Consider the following 11,223-nt stretch of genomic DNA (forward strand, 5'->3'; position numbering starts at 1 on the left):
AGTATTTTATTTTGTAATTAATTAATTAAAAAAAATTTTTTTTCAGCACTGGGGATTGAACTCAGGCCCTTGAGCTTGCCAGGGAAGCACTTATTCCACTGAGCCATCTCCCCGGCCCTAAATACAGTATTTCAATACAGTAAAAGATGCATTGGCTACGAGTCCCCCTAACGCCCTCCCCTTTGCTTTGAACGCACTCATCCCAGCATCCGTGCCACTTCCTGACGCAGCCTGGAGTCCTCTCCCCCAAGTGTCTACAAAGTTAGGGCCAGGGATACGGCGCGGCGGCACACAGCGAGCGCAAGGCCCCGGGTTCAATTCCCGGTAGAGAGGAAAAAAAAAAGAATGACTTTTAAAAAGTACGGTGAATGCTGCCGTTGGATGCCACCCAACAGAAAGGTGGCCTCATACACAGGACGGACAGTGCGTCCTTATCCAGCCTAGTCACTGGGGTGACTCCTGGCTCTTCCCCAAGGTCACAGTGACCACAAAAGGTAAACGTTTTCAGTGGACTCAAGGCATCAAGGCAGTGCAATTTTTTTTTTGTTTTTTGTTTTTTTTTTTTCATAATTCAATTTACAGGCATGAGAGAGGACTTCCAGGGCTACTTTAGAAAATGGTGAGAAGGATGGGCTACATGCGTTCAAAGCAAGACAGAGGATTTTGAAGGGGATTAATGGCTGTGTGTCTTTTATTGTAATCAATTTTTTAAATTTAAATATACACCATACTTTTAGATCATACCTCATGTCACAGGCTAGGCACACTTCTAAGCTCTTCCCATAAAGCTCTCCTTCGCCCCCCACCCCGGTACCGGGGATTGAATTCAGGACCTTGGGCTTGCCAGGCAAGCACTTATTCTACTGAGCCATCTTCCCAGACCCCCATAAAAGCTCTTTGAAGCCTGCTGGCAACACTATGGGATGGAGAGGATGCTTCTCCCTATGTCAAGTACTGAGGCACCAGTAGGTCAGCACCTGCCCAAGATCTCGCAGCTAGCCAGAGACTGAGGACATCCTCAAAACAAAGCTGTCTGGCTCCCAAGGCTGAGCGCTTACACGAGGCATCACGCTGCCTGCAGAGGGGCAGAATCCACACAGTGCTCAGTTTGTGTGGAGTGGGCAAATTAGTGGATCAGAACAGGGTGCTTTAGGGGGGCGGTGAAACTCTGGGTGAGTGCTTGCCTCGCTTGCGTGAGACCTGGGTTCTAGCTCAAGTACTGAAAAAAAAAAAAAAAGGAGGTGCAGATGTGTGTCTTAAAATCACCTGGACCCAGACAAAATCAAGAAACAGGTCTCCGTTATTACTTGCTTTTTCTGTCCCCTTCTGCGAGGGCCACTAGCGTGTCTTGTGAGCCTGTCCCAGCACACTGCTTCATACAGAATAGGAACACACTAAATATCTGTTGAATGGACGGGTGGATGGAGGGACGGACAGATGGACGGGTGGATGGGTGAGTAGCTAACAGCTAAGGACCCGGACTCTAGCACAGCTTGCAGTGGTGTCCTGGCCCACAACCATCTCCGTGTGTTGGTGACCTGAGGCAAACCTGGAGCTCACAGCAGTGTCTGAAGGTGACAAAAGTCATAGCAGTGATGGCTGGAGGGGTGACAAGTGACCGGGAGGGGGTGATGTAACTGTCCTGGGTGTTGTAGATACACAGGGGTATGTGCTTGTCAAAACGTACAGAAACTTGAAGTCTGTACATTTCACCATTTAAGCAATGAAAAGGAAAAGTGTCTACTTGGAACTTGGACATCAAGACCCCAGGGCTCAGCACTGAAGGATGTAGGCAGGAGGTGACCACTGGCAGCAGGGAGTGGCCCCAGAGCAGAGCCGGGTGAGCCCGGGCCAGCAGGGCTGTGCCTCTTCCGGTGGCCAGCCTCCCAGGAAGGAGCCTGGCCAGCGCCCATGGCCTGGGGCCCTCTCTGCCCTTTCCCCCTCCAAGTTCCATTCCTTGTCATTTCCACAAATGCTGAGCGCCGTGTGGGGGTGGGGACAAAGTGGGTGATGGCCCAGACCACACTTGGGGGTCGGAGGATGGCAGGCGCACCAGCTCTCCCTGGGGATGCGGGAGCAGGGGACAGACAGGCCTGTGGAGACACATGGCCGCCACAGGGGACATCGCCAAGGCCTCAACACACGTCTGCATGGGTGCCCTCTGCTGTCCTCCCAGCTCCTGGCCACATGCAGGAGGGAGGGAGGCGGGGCTGAATGTCTGTGTCCACTTACCAGGACTCTGCCTGCAGGCCCCTGGCTGGCCACAGTCACCCCAAGCCACATGTCCTCAATAATGTGATGGTTAGGGTCACCTGTGGGCACAGGAGGGATCATGATCCAGGACACCTCCCCACATCCCAGTGCCCAGAGCCTACAGAGGGCGGGCACTGTCCCCTGTGGGTCCTACACCCCAGCAGGGCAGCCCTCCTCGCATCCCTTCTCCAGCCTCTGACTACTGTTACTGCACCACCCAGTCTCCTCCAGGCCCCCTCCCCGGCCCCTTGCCCTCACTTCTCTCTGTGATGTCCATCCGCTCACAGTCGTCCTTGAGGGCAGAGAGAGGGCACAGGTACACGGCACCGGTCCGGTTGGTGGTGCCATCAGGCACTGCGAGGTCCCGGGGGGCACCGGCCAGGAGCCTGGGGGCAAGGGCAAGGAGGCAGGTGGGCCAGGGCTCCGGCTTCCCCAGGCTCCTGCAGTCAACTTGCTATTCAGTGTACATTTGCCCAACGTCAGCTCTGTGCCAGGCTCTGGGGCCCAGCCAGGAATGGGCTCCTGCCGCACCCTCCAGGAAAGCCCAGCGTAGGGGAGGGTGGCCAAGAATGAGGCCGCTCAGAAGGGGCCTCCCTGGGAAACAGAAGGGGCAAAGTCACCTGGTTCATCAGGAAAGAGAGAGAACAGGAGCCTGGGGTCTGGGGTTAATGACCAGGGTGATCCAGGGCAGAAGGAAAGGGCGCGTTAGGCAAAGGCACAGCATGTATCCAAGGGCCCGGAAGGATGACCAAGCAGGGTGACTCAGGGACCAGGCCTGCTGGTACAGAGAGAGCCTAGAAAATCAGGAGGGGCCGCAAGGGGAGGGCAGGCAGGGCCTTGGAAGAGCCAGCAAGGGATTTTAGACCAAAGAGAGAGATGGCTAGACCTCAGTTTCCAAAAGATCGTTTGGGTTCTAGATGACAGCAGACCCACAGAGAGGGATGTAAAAGGAATCAAGGTCCGGGATTCGAATTCCAGCATGGGGGCAGGAAAAAGGAGAACTTAGGAGGGGAGAAGGGTGAGTGACAGAAATCTGAGTCCTTGCTCTTGATACCATTTACCAGGTCCCAAGCTGGCTACGATGCTCTGTGCCTGGCCTGTAACCCAGGTAGTTGGGAGGCTGAGGCAGGAAGATCATAGCAAGGTTGAAACCAGCCTGGGCTACATAGTGAATTCAAGGCCAGCTTGAACTACACATAGGGAGGCCATGTCTCAACAGCTCCTCCCCAAAGATCCAGAGGTCTGGGCCCCTAAGTGACCTGCATGGTGCCCACATCCCCATGCCACCTTGAGACAGTGTGAAAGGTCTGTGGTACCCGGGGTCCCTGGCACTCTGGACAGTGCGGCCCCAATAACTCTGGTTCCTAGAAGGGGAGAGTAAGCAAGGGTTACTGCTTTGGCCCCAGGATTCAGGTTTGGGGACAACGACAGCAAAAAGGATGCTCAGGGCCCTGACAACCCTCCCACAGCGGAGATGTGAGCAGAAGGCCCAGGGGCCCAGCCCTGGAATGCCAGCTCTGAGTGCCTTGGACCCTCAATGCTGCAGAGCCATGGGGTACCTGTGAAAGAGGCCAGTTCCTCAGCCTACCTACCACAGGCCAATGGACACCACCCAGACACCCCAGCCTGAGACCCGAGCTCTCCCGCGCCGCTTCTCCCTACACCATCTCCCTGCAGCCTCTTAGTATTCTCTGTGGGGACCTCTCTTCAGTCCTAAAGGGCTTAAGAAGTCCCTCCATTTGGCCCCAGGAACACTATCACCCCCAGCCTCCCAGCTCAGAAGTCAGGGCTCCTGCTAGAATCGGAGCAAAGGGCCCAGCGACTGCCTCATCAGCGGCCCCACAACCCGTGCCGGAAGCCCCTGCCTGGGACCTGAGGCTTGAAGGTGGCAGGGAGTGGGCAGGGCCGGGCCTGGGCATGCTGGGGCCTGGGCGCCTCTGCCCACTGGGAGTCAGGAATGCACTGCCTCGGGGTGCTGGGGAAAGGGGTAGGGCCTCTGCCTGTGCCTCACATCTGCAGCTCGGGCCTCACCCTGGGAGGTGTTCAGGCAGCAGAGGCAAAGCTGCCCTGGGCAGACTAGGGTACAACAGGGGCCGCCTTAGTCACCCTCTATCTGGCCTGGGGAGGCACCTGCAGGAGGCTACTGTCTGGCCATCCTCGGACAACTGCACCCTGCATGCCTGAGAGATGAGCCAGGAGGAGGCAGTGCCGTGGGAAAGAAGCATCTCCACCTGGGCATTCGGCACGGGGCTCAGGGCAACGTCATCTCCCTGGCATCCCGCAGCTCTAAAATGTGGCAGCCACTGTCCAGGCTTGGGGGGAAGAAAGGGGCTTTCTGCACACTGTGCAGGAGGATTTCTGACTATGAAGCCCAGGTTGACGTAAGCAGCTGGGGCACCGGGACTGGCCTTGCCCCACCTGGATGCCGTGCAGAGACCCAGGATTTTCTGCCCTGCCAGGTTAGGGAAACAAGAGAGGGAAGGACAGACCGCTGTGGTTGTCGACAACAAAGAGACTGTGGTGCAGGAGTAGGTCATCCTCAGGCTGAGGCTGAGGGCGAGGTGGTGTCTGAGGGGTCGTGAGCCCTAGGAGCTCAGAATTGGCAGGAGGAGGCAGCGGCAGCAGGCAGCTACCCCGACCTTGATGAAGGCCTACAGGCTTCAAGGGCTGGAAGGGACCCTGGGGACCTTCTGGAGCACGTGGTGTCCTCTTGCTGCTGCTGGCTGGCCCAAGCTGTGGCGCTGGCGAACCCTGAGAAGAAACAGGGCCCCCTGCTCCCCAGTTCCCTGGCTTAGCTAAGGGGCCTGAGGGACCCTTCCTGGTAGCCTACTAAGGTTCTGGGATGGCAGAGCTGGACCCGAGTGGCAACTGACCTGCAATAAATCCTCAAACCATCTAGAGCATCCCACCGTTTGCCAGCCAATGCCCACGGATGGTGAGGCAGGGCCAGTGCCCTAATCCCAGGCCCCACCCTCCTGGGACATTCCACAGGGCCCCCCCAAGCCCCTTAGGGTATTTTTAGCCCTTACTTGGCCTGTTCTGAGGCCCTGTGAGACTCTCTGGCTGCCAGCCCAGGATCCAATGCACATGGATGGGGGAAGGCTGCAAGGGAGGATCAGCTCCAGCTTCCTCTAGCCACAGCCAGGTGGGCATGCGGTGGGGGCTGCAGAACCCAGAGGGTGGGAGGGGGCTCATCATTATGCAAATGAAAATGTAAATCACCATGCAAATGAACACCTCCAGTAGCTACCTACTGTTGAATCAGGTCTAGATTAGAATCCAAAAACTGACCCTTCCCAGACCACCCTTAAACCCATCTCTCAGTCGCAGGCAGAAGGCAGGAGATAGAAGAGACTGTCCCTCTTCTGGAATCAAGTTGGGCTGGGGCAGCACAGCAGAGCAGGGACCACCCCCTCTCTAATCCGGGAAGTAGGTAGATGGGCGAACCTCTTACTCTCAAGGGCTCTCAGGCAGCCTTTCATCTGGCTCCAGCCAGAAAACCCCTCTGGTCTCTGGGGAGCCCTCTAAGTTCCAGTGGCCAGTGGCGGAAGAGCTCCTCCTCATCCAGCCCCTGCGCCCCAACTGGGCAGCGAAGAGCTAATGGAGCAGCTAAGTGAGAAGGCGCAGAATGCAAGAAGGCTTGGGAAGTGCAGCCCAGGGGCCTCAGGGCAGCGGAGCCACGGCCCTGTCTGTACCATTCAGCTTCCCGGGTCTCACCTTGTCAAGGAGCTGTGGGTTGTTCTCGTGAGATTTCAGAGGGGAACCCCACAATCTGGCACTCAGGGCCCTGGAGGCCCACATGCCTTACTCCTGGAGTCCTGTGCTCCCCTCCTACCCTGAGCCCCAGGTGGCAGGAGGCAGCTCTAGGATGGCTAGATCCCAGCCCTGTGCCAGGCCTGCTGCCCAAATTAGCCACCTCCCCAGAGGCTGCTCCTCCGGTGGCTGAAACCAAGCCCCCCCCCAGTCTTCCTGTGCCCCTGCTCCACATCCCATCCCCGGCCAGCCCCCCTCCCTTGGTGACTCAGCCCTTGCACCAGAGCGACAAGCTGGGGGGAGCACAAGACTGTGACGGATGAGAAAGAGGCCTTGGTGGAGCCTCAGATGAAAAGCATGAGAACAAGGCTGTTTCTTATGTCTCCCCTTTCCTGGCACTTTGGTATTTCTCTCTACATTTGACCCCTCAGAACATTCCCCTCAATCCCTCCTACTACGAAGGACATCTCTCTCCTATGTCTGGCTCTGACCAAGCCCCTTCAGGCCTTCCCTGCCCCCTCCCCACGGTGAAGCCTGTTGGCCCAAACCAGTCCTTGAAGACAGCCAGAGCAAAAGGCCAAAGGCCGCTCCGTCTGCAGCCACAGCTGCTGGGCCATCTCTGCGGGCACGAGCCTTGGAGGCTGCCAGGCACCCGCCCCACCCAGGGAAACATGCTTCTGAGAGCAAGGCAGGTAAGCCTGGCCTCAGCCATGACCTCATTTCTAGGAGTCGCAGCCACGCCTGCTGGAGGCCTCCCAGACACCCTCACTTCCAGGCAAGCGCCAGAGGGAGGGGGAGACCAGAGGGGTCCCCACAGCCTACCAGGTCAGGCCAGACCAGGATACCTGCATTCTCAGGAGGGAAGAACAAAGTGGGTACCAGGCTAGGGGCTGTCAGGAGCCACCTCTCAGGAGAATGGTGCCTCTTGCTCCAAGGGGCCCTCATGCACCTTGCCAAGAAGCCCAAATCACCTCAGTCCTCCGCTGTTCCTCCCCTTCACTTCCAGAGATGGGAAGCTCAGGGAACCCCAGTCCAGAGATGAAGGTGATGGGCAGCAAAGAGGGTCTGCCCTGGAGTCTTAACCATTTCCCAACAAAGCCTTCTTTGAGAATACAGAAACTACAGGCCCCCCTCCTCCTCCTGTCCCCAGGAAAGTATAGAAACACATGTGATTTTGCATATACTTTCAGGAGACCCTCCATTCTTTTTTTTTTTTTTTTTTGCGGAACCAGGTATTGAACTCAGGCCCTTGTGCTTGCCAGGGAAGCACTTATTCCATTGAGCCATCTCCCCGCCCCCCACTGAACCATCTCCCTGGACCCTGAGCCATCTCCCTGGCCCCCCTCCATTCTTAAAGACCTGTGAACCGCAGAGAGAGGACCTGTCCAAGACCAGGACCCACCTACTCTTCCAAAGGAACACAGAGGCTAACAGAATACAAGGTTGCACCTTGTCTTGTTGGCTCCTGGGAGCTCTGTAGACAGCTGTTCGCATCTGGCTCCACAGCTGGCTGCAGCTAAGCCCAGCTGGCTCCCCAGAGGGCCAGGGGGCTGAACTCGATAAGATGGGCCAAGATACAGAACCACTCCTGGACAAGACTGAGGACATCCAAGGGGAGACCCACAGCTCAGTCTAGATGGCAGCATATCTAAGCCACCTGTCTCAGAAGTCTAGGAGCTCCGAAAGACCATCGCTGCCTAGGAAGAAAAGCAGAACTCCTCTGCCCAGCCACCCTAGGTGGGGTCCAGGGTAGGCACAGGCCTCACACCCTGGGCTTGGTACTTCAGGTGCTCCTTGGTGAAGTGGGCACATGCAGGGCATTTTACATGCTGATACCAATAAAGAAGGCACCCTCCTGCCTACACACACACACACACACACACACACACACACACACACACGAGCACATACGAGCAACCCAAGGCTCAGGGGTTAGTGGCAGATCCAGGACAGAGTGATGGCAACGCCGGCCCCTCGGGAAGCTCATCTCCCGCCTACAACACCAAGCTGCCTGAGGCAGCAAGGAGCAAGTAGATGCAACTTCCACTGCTCTGGGGTGAAAACCAGCCTCAGAAAGGGAAATATCTTGCTCAAGGTCACACAGCAGAGGGGGAGGGGTTGCAGAATCACTTTTTACACTTTCTTACTAGGCTGATCTCTTTTATTCACTGACACGCAGTGTTTACCTTAGGTCACACAGCTTTAGCATGGAAACACGATAATCATTTTCTGGGCTGGCGTTATAGAAATGTACACCTACCCACGGCCACTCAGGGCCTCTAAAAAAAGGCCGAGTGTTGGCCAAGGCCAGACCACAGCTGACTGCTAGGCAGGAAGGGTGTGGTGGCCCTACCTTCACAGCAGCAGGGCGGAGCAGAGGCTAAGTCCAGGTAGCAGAGTGGAGGGGCTGGGCAGCAGGGCTGAGACCCAGACAGAAGCAGACATGTTGGACTCTGACCACTGCAAGCTTCCTCAAGTTTCCACAGGTCCCAGGAAGAGCTGGGAGAGGTTTCAGTGCGCTCTCAACCTGCTGTGTCTTTGCGGGGAGACGCCTGGCAGGTCCCTCCCTGGGCAGCCTCACCTACTCCAGGCACGTTCTTTCTCTAAATGCCAACCCCAGAGCACTGAGCCCACACACGAAACCTCTGGAAGCTGGACAGGTCCCTCTGGACCCGAGTGCTCGCGGAAGGCAAGGCTCAGGCAGCCCTATGCGGTTGGTCTCCTGCCCTCCCTCCCGGAAGCCCAGAGGAGCTCCTTCTCCTTGCAGCTGTTAGGAAGGAGAAGAGAAGAAAGAGAAAAACACCATTTTCCTCTTCAAACCAAAACAAACACACTCAGAGCTGCCCATCCAACACGCATCTGTGGAATGCAGGAAGATGTCTGGTGGGAGAGGACTCGCTGGGGGGTGGGTGCACCAGGCCTCTCTGGCTTCCTCTGTCCCTCTCTGGTGGAATCAGAGGGAGCCTCTGGACAGCTCCAAAGCCAGGTTCCCCATGCGCTCCCCCACGTAATGCCAAGCACCCAAGGTAGCTGACCGGAGGGCGTGGCTGGCGTGGCCACTAACTAAAGGAGAGGTGTAAGGGGGGGCTAAATGCGTATGTTCACGGTTCTTTCCAGGAGAGTGGCGCGAGGCTCTGGGTGTTTATCTTGCAGTTTTCCCAAATCCCAACCCCAGAGCCACGAGGCTAATGGTAGCCTCTCGGTCCACAGGGGCTTCAATTGCTGAGATCCCACTTCAGCCCCTCACGGAGGTCTAAGGGGTGGTGGGCGGCGTCTAACACGTTCGGGCCGGTCAGCGCTTGCCGGTGATTACTGCCCCCCCCCCCAGCCTCCGCTTCGCTCCCGGCCCTGCAATCGGAGGGCTTCCCAGGTAACCGCCCCCTTCATCCCAGCCCGCCAGGGCTTGCTGGTTCAGGGCTCTGACCCGGCTCCGGATCCATTGCACTACCCCACACGGACTCCCTCCCTCTCCACCCTCGGCAGCCGGACTTACAGGTAGCGCCGCTGCCGCTCTGTCTGCTGGTGGAGGGCGACCGAGTAGCCGAAAAGGCTGCCCGGGTTCTCGGCTTCCTTCACCACCAGGAATCGGGTGTCCAGGTTGAAGGCGGAGGCGACGCGGCTGCCGGCCGCCACCATCAAGGCGAGCGCGCAGAGCACCGGGCGCGGGGCGCAGGGCGCGCGGCTGGGACCCGGCCCCATGGCCCGGAGCCGGGGCGGGCGGGCGGACGACGAGGGCACGGGCCGGGCGTGGGGACCTGTTCACCTGCTCCCGCGCCCCGGAGGACCCGAGCCCGCCGCGCCCCTGCGCCGCGAGGGCCGGCGGTTTCTTGCCCAGTCCAAGTCACGTTCACGTCTGCTCAGCGCGGCGATCTCCGATCCTCTTCCAAGGCCCGTATCTCCAGTCCCGCAGCCGGGTCACCGTCCCCGCGCCTGGCACGCGGCCCCCCAGCTCGCCCTGGCCGCGCCCCCCTGGCCGTGCTGCACGATTCCGGCTGGGCGGCGGATCTGGGCCAGCTGGGCGGGTCGACCGCAAGGAGGACGCGGGGAGGGCCCCCCACTGGCGCGCGCCCCGCCTCCCCACGCCCAGCCCCGCACCTCCCCACCTTGCGAGCCCAGCCCGGGCGGGCTCCGCTTTCCTTCCGGGGAAAGAGAAAAGGTCCCGGCTCGGCCGCCGCCTCTTAAAGGGGCAGCACCGCCCCTCCCTTCTCATCCTTCCTACTCGGGCTCCGCCCTCTCCCCCAGACACCTGTCGGGAGCCCCTAAAGGCTTGAATTTCCATCCCCGGCCCTCGCTTCTCCCGAGAAGCGGAGCCTCCGGAGCTAGACGGATTGGACGGGGCGGGGTGGGGGGCGGGATCTGTCCCTTCGCACTGCTGCGGCCGAGAGAGAGGCCCTTCCAGGCGCTGCCACCGCGCTTTGCCGGTCGGGCGGGGCGCGCATCAGCGCCATCTGGGACCGAAGTCCGCGCGCGGCTGGCAGGAAGGCTGTGCTAGCCGCCCCGCGCGCTGAGCTCCTAAGGGTGGCTGGAGGTCTCTGGGCGTTTTTGCTCGCACCGGGCCTCTTCTCTGTCTCAGTCGAGATTTGTTTTTCCTACCCGCCCGTCCCCACCCATCCTGATCCGAGCAGGGACTGGCTTCTCATCAAAGTCAGGGAGATAGTCTGCCGTGATAATAACCAAACACCGCTAGCTGTAATTAGCACGAAGCCTTTTCCGCTTCGGGCCGCCTTCTGGTAGCTAGGGCTAAGCTGGCGGCGTGGTAATGAGTCCCTGCTTGGAGCACTCCGGTGGCTGGGGCAGCGCCCATTTCTCACCAGCCGCCTCCACCCTCCCGGGTCTCACTGAGCTGCGCGGAAACCAGGCCGACAGCTGTAGTAGGTGGTGGGCGGGAACTTCAGGAGGTCACCGTGGACTTTCTTGAATCTAACTCAGGTTTCCCTTAATGCAGTACAAAAATCCATTTGCCCTGCACATTCTGAAAATACGGTGTATCAAGTGTGCTTTTATGATTTATTCAATTAAATCTTCATGTCCATTGTGGAGGTGTTATCTCCGAAGGGAAAACTGAAACCCTGGGAGAGTAAGCAATTTGGCAAAGGCCACACAGCCAGGATGTAATCGTGTGTCCTCTGGCCTTAGAGCCCTTCTCAATCACATAAGCTAATCATTAACCTCTGTACAATACGAAGGCAGATCCAGGTTTGGTGGAACCTGAATCTT

General features: G+C 58.4%; 1 protein-coding gene across 1 annotated transcript in view; it reads right to left on the reverse strand.

Annotated features, from left to right (window-relative positions):
* The window catches only part of Itga3 (integrin subunit alpha 3), a 31,599-nt gene extending 21,336 nt beyond the window's left edge, over nucleotides 1-10,263 (reverse strand). Inside the window, exons 1-4 of the mRNA XM_023718123.1 lie at nucleotides 9,500-10,263; nucleotides 2,512-2,639; nucleotides 1,779-2,312; nucleotides 1,539-1,568 (exon numbers count right to left, since the gene is read on the reverse strand). Of these exons, the coding sequence (XP_023573891.1) occupies nucleotides 1,539-1,568; nucleotides 1,779-2,312; nucleotides 2,512-2,639; nucleotides 9,500-9,705 (898 nt within the window). The 5' untranslated portion in view covers nucleotides 9,706-10,263. The remainder of the gene's footprint in view (nucleotides 1-1,538; nucleotides 1,569-1,778; nucleotides 2,313-2,511; nucleotides 2,640-9,499) is intronic.
* Nucleotides 10,264-11,223: the final 960 nt, after the last annotated feature.

This window comes from Octodon degus, unplaced genomic scaffold (genome assembly GCF_000260255.1).
Source record: "Octodon degus isolate 3935 unplaced genomic scaffold, OctDeg1.0 scaffold00056, whole genome shotgun sequence".
NCBI lineage: Eukaryota > Metazoa > Chordata > Mammalia > Rodentia > Octodontidae > Octodon > Octodon degus.